This window comes from Nycticebus coucang, chromosome 1 (assembly GCF_027406575.1).
Source record: "Nycticebus coucang isolate mNycCou1 chromosome 1, mNycCou1.pri, whole genome shotgun sequence".
In the NCBI taxonomy this organism is placed as follows: domain Eukaryota; kingdom Metazoa; phylum Chordata; class Mammalia; order Primates; family Lorisidae; genus Nycticebus; species Nycticebus coucang.
The window spans coordinates 105,290,573-105,312,457 of record NC_069780.1 but is presented as its reverse complement, the minus strand read 5'-3'; the positions used below and the strand labels follow the sequence as shown (position 1 = coordinate 105,312,457).

The 21,885-nt window shown below is 39.8% G+C and overlaps 1 protein-coding gene across 1 annotated transcript in view; it reads left to right on the top strand.

Annotated features, from left to right (window-relative positions):
- Window positions 1-21,885, top strand: part of GALNTL6 (polypeptide N-acetylgalactosaminyltransferase like 6) — a 776,087-nt gene that overhangs the window by 715,054 nt on the left and 39,148 nt on the right. Inside the window, exon 7 of the mRNA XM_053585533.1 lies at window positions 2,110-2,227. Within this exon, the coding sequence (XP_053441508.1) occupies window positions 2,110-2,227 (118 nt within the window). The remainder of the gene's footprint in view (window positions 1-2,109; window positions 2,228-21,885) is intronic.

The window sequence follows — 21,885 nt, the reverse complement described above, 5'->3', positions numbered from 1 at the left end:
GCTGTTGCTGTAGCCTTCTGACATCCCAAGTTTTCTGTTTCATCTCATGATAAGATCAGTGCCCACAGGCAGCCTAAATTAATACAGCCTGTTTGGAAAGAAGTATGGAGAATCCTCAAATAACTCAAATTAGACCTCCCATTTGATCCTACAATCCCATTACTAGGCATCCACCCATAAGAAAAAAATTATTTTATCATAAGAACATGTGCACTAGATTGTTTATTGCAGCTCAGTTTACAATCCCCAAGACATAGAAGCAACCCAAGGTCCTATCGACCCATGAATGGATTTATGAACTATGTTATGTGTACACCATGGAATACTATTCAGTCATAAGAAGATGGCGACTTTACATCTTTTGTGTTAACCTGGTGGAGTTAGAACACATTCTTCTTAGTAAAGTATCCCAAGAATGGAAAAGCAAGAATACAATGTACTCAGTACTGATATGAAGCCAGTAGATGAATTAATACATGCCCACACAGAGAAAAACTCACTTTAATTCAAGTTGGGGGAAAGGAGAAAAGGGGAGGGAGAGAGATAAGAAGGAAGAGGGATGGGACACAATTACAAGGGGAACCTCACCTAACAAACGCAAACATCGTAACCTCTTGTACCTTGTAATCCCTTGTACCCTCATATTAATCTGAAATAAATAAATAAATATTGGTGCCTACCACTGAGGATAGGAAGGCAGCCGTATTTTGAGCAACTTCAGACCCAGTAACTAAATTGAAACATCACAGCAAGGTCGCCACACTCTATGGCTTCCGTCTGGTTTAACGTGCTGTATAATTTGTACTGGCACCCACAAGATTTCTACCCCCATCAACCCGTTACGTCCTTTCACAGAGGAGTCTGCTGCTCTAAGTACAGGGGAGCAGCAAATCATATTCGATTTTATAAAACCTTTCAAACCATAATTTGATGGTTTGTGATATTGTATGTGTTCCTGGGTGTGTTAAAAACCAAATTATAAATCAAAGTACAAAGTAGTACAAAATGTGTACTGTGATTTATAATTTTGTTTTCTTCCTCATCTCATCCAAAAGGCTGAAAAGTCATAATTCTGCCACCTGCTTTTGGGTACTTAGTTGGCCCCATTCCTTTGCTACTAACTTTTTTCTAAACATGCACATTTGCATTTTTAAATCTAGAAAAGCAGAGAACTTTTTTCTATTTTTACGGAGAAACTTTTACTTTCATTTTGAGAAGCGCCGAAATCCAGTTATGCATTGCAATCTACCCTGGGGTACAAGTGGAGATGATTTGTAACGACTTAATACAAGGGGGAAAAAAAGAACCCTAAAATATACGAGGCTATGTCAAGTAGACTTTAGAAATAAAGAAACTCACCAAAATCTTGTCTGTCTCTATCAAGGATTATTATACCTTGGAACTGTAAAACTTCTTAGGGCAAGTTCCGCCCCCATGATTATAATTATCTTTATTACACAGCAACATAAATACCATCCATCCTAGCAGGAGTGAAATCTGTGAAAATGATTATTTACCCAAAAGAAATATTTCTTGAAAAGAGAAGAAGGTCTACAAAAGAAGAATATAAAATGTAAACACAACCGAATTTACATTTTAGCTTTGTGGCATTAACTAAATAAACCAAATCTGATTGGTTATTTTATTCTAACCAACCAATTTATGGTCTATAAATCGGACATGACTTGTACACAGCAGATGTTTGGTGAATGTGTACAGAGAGATTAAATCAAAGATATTGTCTACAATAGGGTTTTCGATACTTTGAGAGTAGAAGCTCCCTTTCAATCTGATGAAAGCCACAAAGCAGGTGATACGTTCCAACATATCAGTTACTACTACTCATATATTTCTCTCAAATGATGAGCAGATGAAGCAAGGTAGTTCTGTAGAACGTGTGCGCCAAGTTTAGGGCTTACTAAGGAGAAGGCTTCCTTCCACTCCGGCCCTGGTCCCTCCAATGATAGGCCCAATGGGAATCCCATATCCACGTTCAGAAACTGGTTTTCGACCACTAAAACATATCTTGAAGTTTGCTTTTATTGCCAAACATAATTCCATCATCTCTAATGTTCATAGTCCCTAAAGACCATTCTGTTCATTTCCCAGGTCCCCTGTCATGGCTGGAGGTCTCTTTGCTGTGGATCGAAAGTGGTTTTGGGAATTGGGTGGCTATGACCCAGGGTTAGAGATCTGGGGAGGAGAACAGTATGAAATCTCTTTTAAGGTAAGTTTCTAAGATGTTCTTCACACCGTGTCTGCATAATTTTGACAGTTCTGATAGAATATGACTTAAGAGTGACAATAGCCATGTTGTCTTCCCAAGTGAGCTTTTGCAATTTTGGATTTTTTTTAATTTTATTATTGATGTACAATCACTATATATATTTTGGGGGTGTACATGAGCCATTTTGATACACATCATGTGTATAATAATGAATCAGGATAACTGAAATGTTTATCACTTGAAATATTTCTCTTTTCTTTGTGTTGGTAAGATGACAGTTCTAGCTATTTTGAGAGATACACTATTGTTAACTTTAACTTTCCTGCTGGACTGTTGAATCCTAGAACCTACTCCTCCTGTTTAACTGTATTTTTGTACCTATTACCCAACTTCTCATCAGCCCTGCCCTCCCTTATTCTCTTTCCAGCCTCTGCTGACCACCGTACTACTCTCTATCTCATGAGATGGACGTTTTAGCTCCCATGTAAGAGTGAGAACCTCTGATATGGGTCTTTCTCTGACTGTCTTATTTCACTTAATTTAATGAACTTCAATTCTAATCATGTTGTTGTAAATGACAGGATCCCATTCTTTTTATGGCTAAATTATATTCCATTATGTGTACAATAGGACCTCTGTATTGTATGTATTGGTATCCTAGGCCTAGTTCTTTTTTCGGTTTTCTTGGGTTTTTTGTTTGTTTGTTTTGAGATAGAGTCTCACTCTGTTGCACTGGATGGAGTGCTCTGGCATCATCATAGCTAACAGCAACCTCAAACTCCTGGGCTCAAGAGATCCTCCTGCCTCAGACTCCTGAGTAGCTGGGACTAAAGGTGCCCCCCACCATGCTCAGCTACTTTTCCATTTTTAGTAGACACAGGGTCTTGCTCTTGCTCAGGCTGATCTCAGACCCCTGAGTTTGAGACTGCATCAGCCTCCCAGAGAGCTGGGATTACAGATGTGAGCCACCACGCCCTGCCAGTCATTCAGATTTCCATCACAACCAGTTATTTCAAAATTCCAGTAACAGAAGTGTGAGCCTGAAAATATAAATGACAAATTGAAGCTCTTCTTCATGTAAGTCTGGAATTAACTAGTTTCTGAATTATTTTTACTTGAAGTTGGCCAGGCCTACACTTGCTTTCGCCATAAATGCCCAGTAAAATTATATACTTTACTGCACATAAAATATACACATGCATATATATACATATTTATGATACAGCATCAAATTTCAGACTTTATGAACCAGAAAAAAAAATTACCATAACATATGAAGAAGTTGAGCAAAGCAAAATAAAGTGCAAAAAGTTATAATTCAAATTGCCAACATAGACTTTTTTTTAAAAAAAAAGGAGACTCATAAAGAAACAAAACCCTGTCTTTTGCCTTTATCATGGTCATTATTTATATAGATGTATAGGTTGATTCTTGAAACATTTATCATACAGAAATCTCCAGTTAAGAAATCAGCATTTGCTAACTACTTCCATTAAAAACTCATCAGCCAGTTCTTGCTGATGAAAAAAATGCATACTGAATATAGTACAAGTATAGTACAAGTCAAAAGTAAGAATCCAATTAACTTTTTGAATTTATACATAAAAAGTAAATGATAGCACTGATTTGTATTAAGCTGTAACAGCGATCTTCAACATGTTAACGGCCATGTTGTGTTGTCCTCAAAGTCTCATAACATAGGTATCCCCAAAAAGAAATTCAGGACACATAATTGCAGGCTTCAGAACATCTAGAATTTTTCTCTCACTATGCTGGCAATAATCCTTGAAATAGCATTTGTTAAATTAGTGCTTTTTTGAGCATTATTCAAACACACTTAGTTTCACATCTAAGGCACTTTTTTTAGTTTTGAGACAAAGTCTCACTCCATTGCCCTGGATAGGGTGCTGTGGCATCAAAACTCAAAGCAGCCTCAAACTTCTGGGTTCAAGCAATCCTCTTGCCTCAGCCTCCTGAGTAGCTGGGACTACTCTCTGCTGGCACAGTATTGCCCCACAGGCACCCACCACAATGCCCTGCTAGTTTTTCTATTATTAGTAGAGATTGGGTCTTGACCTTGCTCAGGCTGGTCTTAAACTACTGAGCTCAAGGGATCCTCCCACCTCAGACTAAAGAGTGCTGAGATTATAGGCATGAGCCACTCACCACTCTGGTGACCTTAAGTCACTTTTTATAACCTTTTATTAGATGCATTGATCTAAGGATTTGCCAGTATCTTTGGGTTATTCTGTTATAGCAATAGTTTTATCCTGTGTCACAGCATATATGGCAGAAGGTAATAATTATAATACTAATAATTGTAGAAAAACAGTAGACTCTACAAAAAAAGATGGTGACTTTATGTCTTTTGTATTAACCTGGGTGGAGTTAGAACACATTCTTCTTAGTAAAGTATCCCAAGGATACCTCTACATTTACTCCATAGTATATGGCAGATTCCAAGTTGAGTGCCTTAAGTGTGTCGTCTATTTTAAAATCACAACTCTAAAAGGTGGGTATTATTGTTCCATTTTACAGATGAAGAAACTAAGTCTTATAGTTTTAGACTAATTTAGTCTTTTAGTTTTAAAGATCAAAGAAATTACTCAGTGTCAGGTAGGAATTAAAATGCTCTATTTCTGTTTAATTGCTGAGAATACAGAAACGTGAAATTTTCTGACACTTAAATAAGATTAACTTAACATAAGATTACTAAGACCATTCTCAAGTTCACTGTTAACTTTCGATCCCTACCTAACAGGGATCGGAGGTCAATTGAATGGAGGCCAATTTCTTCATTTCAGTCTAGTAGCACACAAGCAAACTTTCTGCTGATCAAGGCAAAATACCATTGATTGATTATCAGATAGTAACCATGTATTAGCTGGGTGCAAAGTTTACAACAGTACCTACAGAGGGAAAAACAGAATACCACACCTTACCTCAGCTTTAGAGGAAAAAAATGGTATGGCTGTGTTTTTAATATCACCAGAATTCAAGGGATATATTTTAGCTTTCGCAGGTCAAGAGGGTTTTTTTTTCCTTAAATTCTCTTAATTCATGAATTCCCCAAGTTTAAAATGTTATTAAGAAAATTTCGGGGGGAGGAGACAAGATGGCTGACTGAAGCCAGCTTTCCACAGAGGCTCCCGTCCAGAAGGAGAGTTAAAGGATAAAAATTCAGCAAGTATCCTGGTGGATTTGAGCTGCACCAAGAGAGAAGGTTGTAGAATGCACGTCAACCCCGCTGAGGCGAGCTGCGACCACAAGGATACAAACAAAAGGTACAAAATCCATCACCAAATGGACGGGAGTCCCCTCCCCCATGGGAATGGCTCAGAGTGCCCCACAAACAACCGGTCAGAGTTCAAAGGTCCTCCCACTACACTCCACGGGACAGACCCCCTAAAAACTGGACCTACCTCCCCTACTAGGGTGCCACGGGATCCTCCTGCCAGGCATAAAACTGTATAAACTGTATATAGTCTCTACCTGGAATTCTGAGCTCCCAGTGCTCCCCTTCGCTCACACTGGGTTCTGGAGGCCAGTCCTGGTCGGTCGGTGGAGACGGGACTGCACCGGAGTGGCAGTTCCCTGAGGCACAGTGCAACAGCCGTCTTTTGGTGACAATACGGCCAGGCATAAAACTGTGTGAAGCTCTGTGTGTTCTCTGCCCGCAACCCCAGGCTCCCAGCTCTTCCCGCACTCCCCTCTGCTGTCGCTCCAAGGTCTGGAGGCCTGTCCCCCAGGGGTCCAGACCCTTGGGCGATTGTTTGAGGAGTGTAGACAGTGCTGGGCTGCGGCCTGTCGGTGCAGACTCTGGGGTACGGGAGCGGAGAGAGGACTGTTGGCCGGAGGGGAGCTACACCAGAGCGGCTGTTGCCTGAGCCATAAAGCAGCAGCCCTCTTTTGCTAGCAACACGGCTCACTACCAAATATTCTGAAGCCACACCCCCTGTCTCCCTGGGCAACTAGAGACTCTGAGTTTGCCTGAGGCAACTCTGGCTTGCAAACCAGGGAAACTCCCAGGGTGGGGCTGACCCAGAGGTCCACTTTACTAAACCTAAGACACACCTGGCCCTCAGGAGATCGTCAGCCTATAGACAATACAGGAGCAAAGACAAGCTGATTTGGAGCTCAATTCAGCTTCTCCTCTGCAGGGGAACTGCAGAGTTGTTCTGTTCTGTTCTGTCAGTAACATTAATCAGGGGCGAGACTGGACCTGAGTGAAAACCCCTCAACCTTCATCAAGTGCCTGAGGTTGTCAGGCCTCACCTCCTCCTGCTGGAGAGAGGCAGAGCGCAGCGGCCTGGCAGACTTCCTTGTGATTCAGGCAGGTACAAACTCTTGGAGTACCGATTCACTACAGGCAACTGGGTCAGCCAACTGCAGGGCTATCGGTGACTGGATGTGAAGTGGTGCAAGGTGGGGAAGGAGGCAGCAACCTTCCCGGACTGATTTATTGGCTGGGTGGCTTCTCCTGACTCCACACAGCACTGGAGCAAGCCACACCAGAGTAGTCACCAGACCCCTGTGATCCAGTTCCCAGAGACCTCTTAAGCTCTCTCACCCGAGACAGGTGCAGACTGAGACAATTGATTTGGACCTTTTTGAACTGAACCAATCGCCTGAGGACAAATCAGGTGGTGCCCTGGGTGCACCGTGAAGGTTTGATTTTCCTTCTCCAATTGTTTGCCGGTGGGGGGCGGGGTGACTTAATTGCTGATATTTCTCCACAGCTGAGACTTCAATCCAAAGTATCTGTTTCACTAGGGTGGAACAGAAACCAGCTGAAAATAAGACAGAACCACTTAGCCCCACCACACCAGACAGGGCCCCAGTTTCTCAGGTGACAACACTGTATGGGCCCTGGACAAAGCTCCAGGGGAAAAAAATCAGAGGGAGTAAAACAACCATGGGGTGGAATCAGCGGAAAAACTCTGGTAACATGAATAACCAGAATAGATCTACCCCCCCCAAGGAAAGATATGGCAGATGCAATCAAAGATCCCATTCATAAACAACTGGCTGAGATGTCAGAAATCGAATTCAGAATTTGGATGGCAGACAAGATTAACAAAGTGGAATTAGGAATTCGAGGAGAAATTCAAAAGCTGTCTCAAGAATTTAACAAATTTAAAGACAAAACCACCAAAGACTTAAACACACTGAAACAAGAATTTGCAGCCCTCAAAGATACGAAAAATACAGTAGACTCCCTCAGCAACAAATGGAGCAAGCAGAAGAAAGGATTTCTGACATTGAAGATAAAACGTTTGAATGCACCCAAACTCTCAAAGAGGAAGAGAAATGGAGAGCAAAAACGGATCACTCTCTCCGAGAGCTCTGGGATAATTCAAAGAAGGCAAATATCTGAATCATAGGGGTTCCAGAAACAGATGAAGTGGCCTCGCTGGGCACAGAGGCCCTTCTGCATGAAATTATGAAAGACAATTTTCCAGACATGTGTAGAGATTCGGAAAATCAGATAGCGGACAGCTTCAGAACCCCAGCACGACTCAACCCCAATAAGACATAACCCAGGCATATCATAATTAACTTCACTAAAGTTAATATGAAGGAAAAAATCCTCAAAGCTGCCCGGAGAAAGAAAACCATTACCTTCAAAGGGAAGAATATTAGAATGACTACAGATCTCTCTGCTGAAACTTTTCAAGCCAGAAGAGGGTGGTCACCGACTTCTAATCTCCTAAAGCAAAATAACTTTCAACCCCGGATCTTGTATACAGCTAAACTGAGTTTCATTTATGATGGAGAAATTAAATACTTTAATGACATTCATATGTTGAAGAAATTTGCGATAACCAAACCAGCTCTTCAGGATATTCTCAGACGTATCCTCCATAATGACCAACCCAATCCTATACCACAAAAGTAAACTCACTCAGAAACTTTGGATCAAACTCCAATTTCCACACTGGCAAAAGGATTAAAAATGCCCACTGGACTTTTGAAAAACTCAATACCCAAAACTTCACCACACTTATCAATATTCTCCTTTAATGTGAACGGTTTAAACTGTCCTCTAAAGAGGCATAGGTTAGCTGATTGGATACAAAAACTCAGGCCAGATATTTGTTGCATACAAGAGTCACATCTTAACTTAAAAGACAAATACAGACTCAGGGTGAAAGGATGGTCGTCCATATTTCAGGCAAATGGTAATCAGAAAAAAGCAGGTGTTGCAATTTTATTTGCAGATACAATAGGCTTTAAACCAACAAAAGTAAGGAAGGACAAGAATGGTCACTTCATATTTGTTAAGGGTAATACTCAATATGATGAGATCTCAATTATTAACATCTATGCACCCAACCAGAATTCACCTCAGTTTATAAGAGAAACTCTAACAGACATGAGCAACTTGATTTCCTCCAACTCCACAATCGTTGGAGATTTCAACACTCCTCTGGCAGTGTTGGATCGATCCTCCAACAGGAAGCTGAGCAAAGAAATCTTAGATTTAAACTTAACCATCCAACATTTGGATTTAGCAGACATCTACAGAGCATTTCATCCCAAAAAAACTGAATACACATACTTCTCATCAGCCCATGGAACTTACTCCAAAATCGATCACATCTTAGGTCACAAGTCTAACCACAGTAAATTTAAAGGAATAGAAATTATTCCATGCATCTTCTCGGACCACCATGGAATAAAACTTGAGCTGAGTAAAAACAGGAATCTGCATACTCATACAAAAACATGGAAGTTAAATGACCTTATGCTGAATGATAGCTGGGTCAGAGATGAGATTAAGAAAGAAATTGCCAATTTTTTGGAACAAAACAACAATGAAGACACGAACTATCGGAACCTCTGGGACACCGCAAAGGCAGTTCTAAGAGGGAAATTTATTGCACTACAAGCCTTCCTCAAGAGAACGGAAAGAGAGGAAGTTAACAACTTAATGGGACATCTCAAGCAACTGGAAAAGGAAGAACATTCCAACCCCAAACCCAGTAGAAGAAAAGAAATAACCAAAATTAGAGCAGAACTAAATGAAATTGAAAACAAAAGAATAATACAACACATCAATAAATGAAAAAGCTGGTTTTTCGAAAAGGTCAATAAAATAGATAAACCTTTGGCCAACCTAATTAGGAAAAAAAGAGTAAAATCTCTAATCTCATCAATCAGAAACAACAAAGATGAAGTAACAACAGACTCTTCAGAAATCAAAAAAATCCTTAATGAATATTACAAGAAACTTTATTCTCAGAAATATGAAAATCTGAAGGAAATTGACCAATACTTGGAAGCACGTCACCTTCCAAGACTTAGCCAAAATCAAGTGGAAATGTTGAACAGGCCCATATCAAGTTCGGAAATAGCATCAACCATACAAAACCTCCCTAAAAAAAAAAGCCCGGGACCAGATGGTTTCACGTCTGAATTCTACAAAACCTTTAAAGAGGAATTAGTACCTATATTACTCAACCTGTTCCAAAAGGTAGAAAAAGAAAGAAGACTACCCAACACGTTCTATGAAGCAAACATCACCCTGATCCCCAAACCAGGAAAACACCCAACAAGAAAAGAAAATTATAGACCGATATCACTAATGAATATAGATGCAAAAATATTCAACAAGATCCTAACAAACAGAATCCAGCAACACATCAAACAAATTATACATCATGACCAAGTCGGTTTTATCCCAGGATCTCAAGGCTGGTTCAATATACGTAAATCTATAAATGTAATCCAGCACATAAACAAATTAAAAAACAAAGACCATATGATTCTCTCAATCGATGCAGAAAAAGCTTTTGATAATATCCAGCATCCCTTCATGATCAGAACACTCAAGAAAATCGGTATAGAAGGGACATTTCTTAAACTGGTAGAGGCCATCTACAGCAAACCCACAGCCAATATCATATTGAATGGAGTTAAATTGGAATCATTTCCACTCAGATCAGGAACCAGACAAGGCTGCCCTTTGTCTCCATTGCTTTTTAACATTGTAATGGAAGTTTTAGCCACTGCAATTAGGGAAGAAAAGGCGATCAAGGGCATCCATATAGGGTCAGAAGAGATCAAACTTTCGCTCTTCGCAGATGATACGATAGTATATCTGGAAAACACTAGGGACTCTACTACAAAACTTTTAGAAGTGATCAAGGAATACAGCAGCGTCTCAGGTTACAAAATCAACATTCATAAATCAGTAGCCTTTATATATACGAACAACAGTCAAGTTGAAAAAACAGTTAAGGACTCTATTCCATTCACAGTAGTGCCAAAGAAGATGAAATATTTCGGAATTTATCTAGCAAAGGACGTGAAAGATCTCTATAAAGAGAACTATGAAACTCTAAGAAAAGAAATAGCTGAAAATATTAACAAATGGAAAAACATACCATGCTCATGGCTGGGAAGAATCAATATTGTTAAAATGTCTATACTACCCAAAGCAATACATAATTTCAATGCAATCCCTATTAAAGCTCCACTGTCATACTTTAAAGATCTTGAAAAAACAATACTTCATTTTATATGGAATCAGAAAAAACCTCGAATATCCAAGACATTACTCAGAAATAAAAACAAAGCAGGAGGAATTACGCTACCAGACCTCAGACTATACTACAAACCAATAGTGATCAAAACAGCATGGTATTGGCACAAAAACAGAGAAGTAGATGTCTGGAACAGAATAGAGAACCCAAGAGATGAATCCAGCTACTTACCATTATTTAATCTTTGACAAGCCAATTAAAAACATTCAGTGGGGGAAAGATTCCCTATTTAACAAATGGTGCTGGGTGAACTGGCTGGCAACCTGTAGAAGACTGAAATTGGACCCACACCTTTCACCATTAACTAAGATAGACTCTCACTGGATCAAAGATTTGAACTTGAGACATGAAACTATAAAAATACTAGATGAAAGTGCAGGGAAAACCCTTGAAGAAATCGGGCTGGGTGAGTATTTTATGAGGAGAACCCCCCAGGTAATTGAAGCAGCTTCAAAAATACACTACTGGGACTTGATCAAACTAAAAAGCTTCTGCAAAGCCAAGAACACAGTAAGTAAAGCAAGCAAACAACCCTCAGAATGGGAGAAGATATTTGCAGGTTATGTCTCTGACAAAGGTTTAATAATCAGAATCCACAGAGAACTCAAACGCATTAGCAAGAAAAGAACAAGGGATCCCATCGCAGGCTGCGCAAGGGATTTGAGGAGAAACTTCTCTGAAGAAGACAGGCGTGCGGCCTTCAGACATATGAACAAATGCTCATCATCTTTAATCATCAGAGAAATGCAAATCAAAACTACTTTGAGATACCATCTAACTCCAGTGAGACTAGCCTATATCACAAAATCCCAAGACCAGAGATGTTGGCACGGATGTGGAGAAAAGGGAACACTTTTGCACTGCTGGTGGGAATGCAAATTAATACATTCCTTTTGGAAAGAGATATGGAGAACACTTAGAGATCTAAAAATAGATCTGCCATTCAATCCTGTAATCCCTCTACTGGGCATATACCCAGAAGACCAAAAAGCACATCATAACAAAGATATTTGTACCAGAATGTTTATTGCAGCTCAATTCATAATTGCTAAGTCATGGAAGAAGCCCAAGTGCCCATCCATCCGTGAATGGATTAATAAATTGTGGTACATGTACACCATGGAATATTATGCAGCCTTAAAGAAAGATGGAGACTTTACCTCTTTTATGTTTACATGGTTGGAGCTGGAACATATTCTTCTTAGTAAAGTATCTCAAGAATGGAAGAAAAAGTACCCAATGTACTCAGACCTACTATGAAACTAATTTAGGGTTTGCACATGAAAGCTATAACCCAGTTACAACCTAAGAATAGGGGGAAGGGAGAAAGGGAGGGGAGGGAGGGGGGAGGTGGGTAGAGGGAAAGGCATTGGTGGGATTACACCAGCGGTGCATCTTACAAGGGTATATGTGAAACTTGGTAAACGGTCTGTAAAGCTAGTGAATGATGCCCCATGATCATATCAATGTACGCAGCTATGATTTAATAAAAAGAAAGAAAATTTCTATTGGCCAGGCATGATGTCTCACACCTGTAATTCCAGCACTGTGTGTGGCTGAGGTGAGAGGATTGCTTGAGCTCAGGAGTTTGAGGTTGCTGTGAGCTGTGACACTGTGGCTCTCTAGTCTGGGTGCCAGAGTGAGACTCAGTGAAAGAGAGAGAAAGGAAAGAAAATTTCCATTGAGTGAGAGCTTCCAGGCTTTACATAACGACCTGGATGATGGATAAAATAGCCCTTGAGAATCTGTAGAGTTTGCAGAGTGTATATTAGCATTCCAGATCGCAAAGATGTTTCCTAGGCAAACCTACACTTGCGTCTCTCACTCCTCTGTCACTTGCATCTATCACAGCTCTTCTGGGTGACCTGAGGTTTCATTACCTCACTTCTTAGTCTTCAGCTATCTGTCATTCTGGAGGATATAATTGGGATGCAGTCCTGCGTCTTTGTCTAGAAACCATGGCAACAGGTACTGGGCATGCAGGACTGAACCGTCCCAGGTTGTTGGTTGGAATGACAGATTCTTTAGCAACCACCATGTCTTCACAGGGTCCCGTTTCAGACATTTTCCTTCATTCTTCTCACTGTTGTCTGCTGGCCTTGGGGTTCCTGTCCACTCCACCCCCTGTTACTATCTGTAACATGAAAAAGAGAGATTTAAACAGGAGGTAGTAAAACTCGTAACAAGGCAAGAATTTTCCCTGTAAAGGGAATCCAAAGAGTCAGTTATGAATATCTCTGTGCATTGATAATAAATATAAGAGAGAAAAATCAAATGTCTGCATTTGGAGACATGTGCCATAAATAGCACTGAAGTGTGCAAAGTACTGAAGGGTTCAAGGTGAGCAGAGCTTAAGGTTTAGAAGACATGTCTGAATAATTGAGTGTTCATTAGCCTATTTTACATCACAATAATAGACATTGTGTTAAGTCCAGAATGTATATGTTCTTTTCTAAATTTTGCTGATATAGAGTCTCACTTTGTTGCCCTGGGTAGAGTGCTGTAGCCTCAGCCTCACTCACAACAACCTCAAATTCCTGGACTCAATTGATCCTCCTGCCTCACCCTCCCAAGTAGCTGGGACTACAGGCACCTGCCACCATGCCTGGCTAGTTTTTTTATTTTTAGTAGAGACAGGATCTTGACCTTGCTCAGGCTGGTCTCTAACTCCTAAGTTCTAGGGGTCCCCTTGCCTCGGCCTCCCAGAATGCTGAGATTATAAGCTTGAGCCAGCATGCCTGGCTGAGAACCTACGGTTTAATTAATAAGCATTTTCTGCTTTCTCCATGGTTGTCTGAAAATACAAAAGCCCCCTAGGGTGTTTAATTTACACTCTTAAAACAGTTCATTTGTCTCCGTAGAAGGGTAAGGCTGAGCCTCATCTATAGGCACTCACTCTTGTCCCCAGAAGCCTTCTAGGAAGCAAAAATCATGGTGACACTTGGTGCAAATGGTTTTGTCAGAAATAAATTCAGCCTTATAAAATGCACTTATTAGAAATCCTTTTTATGCCAAGGTTGATTTTCAAATATTTTATACACCTTCTCATTGCTTTTATGTCACAGTTATATCAGAGACTGCACCTTTCTCCCAAACCTGCAAAGTACCTCAAAGCATGGTTTCATCTCATATCTAAAATGGGACAGAAGCCTTTTTATGGCATACAATATAAGAAAATATCTAAAGTTGTTCCTATGGGTTTTTTCCCCCCCACAATGTTAGCCCAGGTGACATAAAAATATCCATTCTAATTCAACATGCTCAAAACTGATATTCCAAAGAAAACATTAAAACAAGTCTAAACTTGTTCAGAAACCCAAAGATAAACAGAAACAGCTGATAAATGTCACACACGCAAGTCTGAGATTCATTCCAATTACCCAACAAAGGAACCTCAGGTGTAACGGACCATTTTCCAGTTACATTTTGTGTCTATTTGATAGAAGCCGAGCAGCGAGGGTGGATTCCTCCAGTGTCACTTCCTGTGTGTCTGATGGCATCTTCCCAATTCCTTGCTAATTTTATGTTAGCTTTTGTAAGGTAGCTGCCACGTGAGCAAAAATAATAGTAATAATGATGATAATAATAGTAATAACAACTTAACACAGCAATATAGTACTTGTGTTAGGTCAATTTCACTTCCTATTGTGATCTTTTTCTAATATCAAAATTTTTCTTTTCAGACATTTTTATTTTTCTGGCCTTCATTTTTCTGGTCTTCATTTTTCCTAACAAGAAAAATGAAATATAATATCTAAACATTCTAATGTTTCCTATGTATAAATCTATAAAAGGCAGTGATCCTCCCCACTCACTTCAAAAGTTATTTGTATAGAAATTTACAGAAAATTCTCTAAATGATTCTGAAGACCTTTACTCAAATCCCAAAGGCAGAATTATTCTGAGTATCCAGAAAGTAAGCATTAACTTTAGCAGCATGAAAAGTGGACTTTTATACCCTACATCACAGTCAGCAATTTGTAATTCATTGGGCCAACCTAAGTTGACCCACATTATGAAGAAGATACATTCCCCCAACCTTACAGCAGATGAAAAGGAGACTCAGAAAAGGGCTGTAACCTGCCAGGTTCAAACCTGGTCAGTTTCACCTCCTCACAAAAGTTATAGCAACTTCTCCTCAAGATAAAAATAATTTGCAAATGCCATTATGAGTACTTGAGAGGATTCACATTTTTTTTTTTAATTTTGGTGAAATGTCTCCATATTGAATATTGCTGTTAAATGGTTAATGGAAGGGCCAGGGGTGGTGGCTCACACCTGTCATCCCAGCACTCTGGAGGCTGAAGTGGGTGGATTGCCTGAGCTCACGGTTCCAGACCAGCCTCAGCTAGAGTGAAATCACATCTCTAAAAATAGCTGAGCATTTGTGGAGGGCACCTGTAGTCCCAGCTACTAGAAGGTTGAGGCAGGGGGGTCACTTGAGCCCAAGAGTTTGAGATCGCTGTGAGTGAACTATGACACCACAGCACTCTACTGAGAGGGACAAAGTAAGACTGTCTCTAAATAAATTAATTAATTAATTAATAATAGTTAATGAAAACATCAATGAAATTTAAAAATAAATCTCTATTTGCTTCTGTTAACGGAAAAGAAGCCATACTCAGTAAAATAATTTATGGAGGTTTATTCTGAGCCACATTGGAGGACCATGACCTGGAGCCATAGCCAAGAAGGCTTGAGCAGGTGGACTCACAGTGGTGGGGGGGACAGTTTGGTTTTATACATTTCAGGGAGACAGGAATCATGGGTGAGGTAAAAAATCAATACATGAAAAACATGTATTGGTTTGGCCCAGAAACATCTTGAAGCAGGAGCTTACAGGTGGGTTTAAAGGTTCCAGGTGGGTTTAAAGGTTCATTAGCTGACAATTGTCTGAAAATGTTAGGCTTTGCCTAAAAGAGCGCCAGTCAGTGAAAAGGGATGCTTAAGATAAAGGGTCTGTTAAGGGGAGACAAAGTCCCCACAGACCCCAGTGGTTTGCCTGAGGCCTGTTAGTGACTCACAGACAACACCTCCAACAGGGGAGGAGCTTGATGAGGCAGGTCTGATCTCCTTTCTCATGGCCAGCAACTCAGTTTTAGGGATCCCCTTGGCCAAGAGGGGGTCCAGTCCACTCAGCTGCTGGCGGTGGTTGGGGAGCCTTAGGATTTTATTTCAGTCCACATTTCCCCAAAGGACACTCACCTGAGCAGCACTTCCCTGAGGTGCCTGTTTCAAAGTGCATCTCTGTCCCTCCTAGGCACCTACACCCTCACTGTTCAAGAACAGTTTCTTTATTTGGATTCTTTGGCTTATAAGGCAACAGAAACTCAACTCATTTCTAAGTTACAAAGGAGAAGAGATTGGGAAGGAAGCTTATGTAAACAAACTGCGAGAAAGTTGGGAAAATGAGCAGGTCTCTTGGCATCCCCAGGGCCTCAGATTTGCCCAGGACCTTTCTCTAAATCTTTCTCTCCTTTGCCTCACTCCGGGTCAACTTCATTCCAAATCTTCCCCTGCTATGGACTCTTTCTTATCCCTGATGCCTGGCCACTGACAGCTCTCAGGGGTTCATTTTCAGCTTCACCTCTCCCATCCCGTGAGGAAAACCCAGAAAAGGACTTTTCACTTGGCCCCACCCTGCCATTAGGAAGGCGGGTGAATGCCAGCCCTCTCCAGAGGAGAGCAGGAGTCCTGTGCATGGATATTTCTCTAACAGAAGGAAGTTCTTATTCTATAATAGAAAGCCAACTTTAAAAAAAATAAATGTTTAAAGAACTCTAATTTTAGCAGAGAGTGAATCTGAAAAATTTAAGCAACAGATTCAAAATCTAGAGGCATATGGAAATCTGGTTAAAAAGAAGACAGTTGGCGTCTGATGTACCTTCTAAGTAAGCTGTAGAATCGTGAGTTAAGGGAAATAAAAGATGAAGACCTTAACCATAATATTTTGCCCAAAGAAGCGCACTTAGGATGTTTGAATCCATTTTTCCCCCCCAAAATTTAATGTCTTTAATAAATCAGCAGTAGATGGGTGTGGTGGCTCACACCTGTGATCCCAGCACTCTCTGAGGCTGAAGGAAAGGATCCCGGTGCTCAGGAGTTCACCCCAGCATGATCAAGATCCCATCTCTACTAAAAATTAAAAAATTAGATGGGCAGGGTGGTGGGCACCTGTAGTCCCAGCTCCTCTGGAAGCTGAAGCGAGAGAATCACTTTAGCCCAAGAGTTTGGAATTGCTGTGAGCTATGGTTCCATGTCACTCTATACAGGGTGACAGAGTGAAACTTTGTCTTAATAAATATTATGTGAAAAAAAAAATTTCTAAATGAAAGATGGTGGCCAAGTAACAGCTTCCTTGCATCTGGGCAACATGAGTCTGGGGAGATAAGACTCCAGGCTTCTCTGGCTGGTGGGATCTGCCTATAATCATCCCTTTGAGGATACAGGGAGTCAGCGAGAGACTTCTGGACCCCAAGAAGAGGACAAAAACAGTGGAAAACTGGCACAGAAACTTAAAGACCAAGAGGAAGTGAAAGGAAAATTAGGGCAAGGAAACAGATAAAAGAAATCACTCATGAGGAAGAACCAGCAGAAAACTCCAGGCAACATGAAGAAACAGTCCAGAACAACCCCTCCAAGGGACCATGAGGTAGCTACTGCAGAGGATTCCACCAAGAAAGAAATCTTAGGAATGACAGAAAGGGGATTTAGGATACACATGATGATAACAATGAAAGAAATGATGGAAACAATGAAGGAAACTGCTAATAAAGTGGAAAATAACCAAAAGGAAATCCAAAAACAGAATCAAATAAGAGATGAACAATATGCAGAATATAGAAAGGATATAGCAGAGCTGAAGGAACTGAAGCAGTCAATTAGGGAACTTAAAGATGCAATGGAAAGTATCAGCAACAGGTTAGACCATGCAGAAGAAAGAATTTCAGAGGTAGAAGACAAAGTTCTTGAGATAACTCAGATAGTAAAAGAGGCAGAAAAGAAGAAAGAGAAAGCAGAACGTTCACTGTCAGAATTATGGGACCTTATGAAGCGTTCCAACATATGAGTTATGGGAATCCCAGAAGGGGAAGAAGAATGCCCCAGAGGAATGGAAGCCATACTAGAGAATATTATAAAAGAAAATTTCCCAAATATCACCAAAGATTCTGACACACTGCTTTCTGACACACTGGGATATCAGACCCCAGGTCGCCTCAACTCTAACCAAGCTTCTCCAAGACACATTGTGATGAACCTGTCCAAAGTTAAGACAAAAGAAAAGACTCTGCAAGCTGCAAGAAGTAAGTGCCAGTTGACCTATAGGGGCAAATCCATCCGAGTGACTGCGGACTTCTCTTACGAAACTTTCCAAGCAAGAAGACAATGGTCATCTACCTTTAATCTACTTAAACAGAAAAATTTCCAACCCAGAATTTTGTACCCTGCTAAGCTAAGCTTAAAAATTGACGGAGAAATCAAATCATTTATGGATATACAAACATTGAAGAAATTTGCCACAACAAGACCAGCTCTACAAGAAATACTTCAACCTCTTCTACACACTGACCATCACGATGCATCAGCAGCAAAGTAAAAACTCAGAAATTAAAGGACAGAACCTAATCTCCACACTGATGCAAAAGATAAAACTAATCAATGGACTCTTACAAAATAAGATGAATAGAATACTACCACGCTTATCAATTATCTCAATAAATGTTAATGGCTTGAATTCCCCACTGAAGAGACATAGATTGGTTGACTGGATTAAAAAACACAAGCCATCCATTTGCTGTCTGCAAGAAACACACCTGGCCTCAAAGGACAATTTAAAGCTCCAACTCAAGGGTTGGAAGACAATTTTTCAGGCAAATGGAATTCAGAAGAAAAGAGAAGCAATCTTATTTTCAGATACAGTGGATTTAAAGCAACTAAAGTCAAAAAAGACAAAGATGGTCACTTTATACTGGTCAAGGGAAAAATACAACAAGAAGACGTTTCAATTCTAAATATTTATGCACCCAATTTAAATGCTCCCAGATTCTTGAAACAGACCTTACTCAGTCTGAGCAATATGATGTCCGATAATATCATAACAACAGGGAACTTTAACACTCCTCTTACAGAGCGGGACAGATCCTCTAAACAGAAATTAAACAAAGATATAAGAGATTTAAATGAGACCCTAGAACAACTGTGCTTGATAGACGCATATAGAACACTCCATCCCAAAGATAAAGAATATACATTCTTCGCCTTACCCAATCGAACATTCTCCAAAATTGATCATATCCTGGGACACAAAACAAATGTCAACAGAATCAAAAGAATTGAAATTTTACTTTGTATCTTCTCAGACCATAAGGCACTAAGGGTGGAACTCAACTCTAACAAAAATATTCGACCCCACACAAAGGCATGGAAATTAAACAATCATCTGTTGAATAACAGATGGGTGCATGAAGAAATAAAACAGGAAATTATTAACTTCCTTCAGCATAACAACAATGAAGACACAAGCTACCAAAACCTGTGGGATGCTGCAAAAGCAGTTTTGAGAGGAAAATTTATCGCTTTAGATGCCTACATTTGAAAAACAGAAAGAGAGTGCATCAACAAACTCACAAGCCATCTTATGGAGTTGGAAAAAGAAGAACAATCTAAGCCTAATGTCAGTAGAAGAAAGGAAATCTCCAAATTCAAATCAGAGATCAATGAAATTGAAAACAAAAGAATCATTCAGAAAATTAATGAAACAAGGAGTTGGTTTTTTGAAAAAATAAATAAAATAGATAAACCATTAGCCAGACTAACGAGAAATAGAAAAGTAAAATCTCTAGTAACCTCAATCAGAAATGATAAAGGGGAAATAACAACTGATCCCACAAAGATACGAGAGATCATCTCTGAATACTACCAGAAACTCTATGCCCAGAAATTTGACAATGTGAAGGAAATGGATCAATACTTGGAATCACACCCTCTCCCTAGACTTAGCCAGGAAGAAATAGAGCTCCTGAATAGACCAATTTCAAACACTGAGATTAAAGAAACAATAAAAAATCCTCCAACCAAAAAAAGCCCTGGTCCAGATGGCTACACACCAGAATTCTATCAAACCTTCAAGAAAGAGCTTATTCCTGTACTGCAGAAATTATTCCAAAAAATTGAGGAAGAAGGAATCTTCCCCAACACATTCTATGAAGCAAACATCACCCTGATACCAAAACCAGGAAAAGACCCAATCAAAAAAGAGAATTTCACACCAATCTCACCCATCTATATGAATATAGATGCAAAAATTCTCAACAAAATCCTAGCCAATAGATTACAGCTTATCATCAAAAAAGTCATTCATCATGATCAAGTAGGTTTCATCCCAGGGATGCAAAACTGGTTTGACATATGCAAGTCCATAAACGTTATCCACCATATTAACAGAGGCAAAAATAAAGATCACATGATCCTCTCAATAGATGCAGAAAAAGCATTTGATAAAATCCAGCATCCGTTTCTAATTAGAACACTGAAGAGTATAGGCATAGGTGGCACATTTCTAAAACTGATTGAAGCTATCTATGACAAACCCACAGCTAATATTTTACTGAATGGAGTAAAACTGAAAGCTTTTCCTCTTAAAACTAGAACCAGACAAGATTTTCCTCTGTCACCTTTACTATTCAACATAGTGCTGGAAGTTCTAGCCAATACAATTAGGCAAGACAAGGAAATAAAGGGAATCCAAATGGGAGCAGAGGAGGTCAAACTCTCCCTCTTTGCTGACGACATGATCTTATACTTAGAGAATCCCAAAGAGTCAACCACAAGACTCCTAGAAATCATCAAAACATACAATAATGTTTCAGGATATAAAATCAATGTCCACAAGTCAGTAGCCTTTGTATACGCCAATAACAGTCAAGATGAGAAGCTAATTAAGGACACAACTCCCTTTGCCATAGTTTCAAAGAAAATGAAATACCTAGGAATATACCTAACAAAGGAGGTGAAGGACCTCTATAAAGAAAATTGTGAAATCTTCAGAAAGGGAATAGCAGAAGATTTTAACAAATGAAAGAACACACCATGCTCATGGATGGGCAGAAACAACATTGTTAAAATGTCTATACTTCCCAAAGCAATCTACCTATTCAATGCCATTCCTATCAAAATACCAACATCGTACTTTCAAGATTTGGAAAAAATGATTCTGCATTTTGTATGGAACCAGAACAAACCCCGTATAGCTAAGGCAGTTCTTAGTAATAAAAATAAAGCTGGGGGCATCAGCATACAAGATTTTAGTCTAAACTATAAATCCATAGTGCTCAAGACAGCATGGTACTGGCACAAAAATAGAGACATAGACACTTGGAATCGAATAGAAAACCAAGAAATGAAACTAACATCTTACAACCACCTAATCTTTGATAAACCAAACAAGAACATACCTTGGGGCAAAGACTCCCTATTCAATAAATGGTGTTGGGAGAACTGGATATCCACATGTAAAAGACTGCAACTGGACCCACACCATTCCCCACTCACAGAAGTTGATTCAAGATGGATAAAGGACTTGAATTTAAGGCATGAAACAATAAAAATCTCAAAGAAAGCATAGGACAAACACTGGAAGATATTGGCCTGGGGAAAGACTTCATGAAGAAGACTGCCATGGCAATTGCAACAACAACAAAAATAAACAAATGGGACTTCATTAAACTGTAAAGCTTCTGTACAGTCAAGGAGACAACAACCAAAGGAAAGAGACAACCTACACAATGGGAAAGGATATTTTCATATTTTGAATCAGACAAAAGCTTGATAACTAGGATCTATAGAGAACTCAAATTAATCCACATGAAAAATGCCAACAATCCCATATATCAATGGGCAAGAGACACGAATAGAACCTTCTCTAAAGAAGACAGACGAATGGCTAACAAACATATGGAAAAATGTTCATCATCCCTATATATTAGAGAAATGCAAATCAAAACAACCCTGAGATATCATCTAACCCCAGTGAGAATGGCCCACATCACAAAATCACAAAACTGCAGGTGCTGGCGTGGATGTGGAGAGAAGGGAACACTTTTACACTGC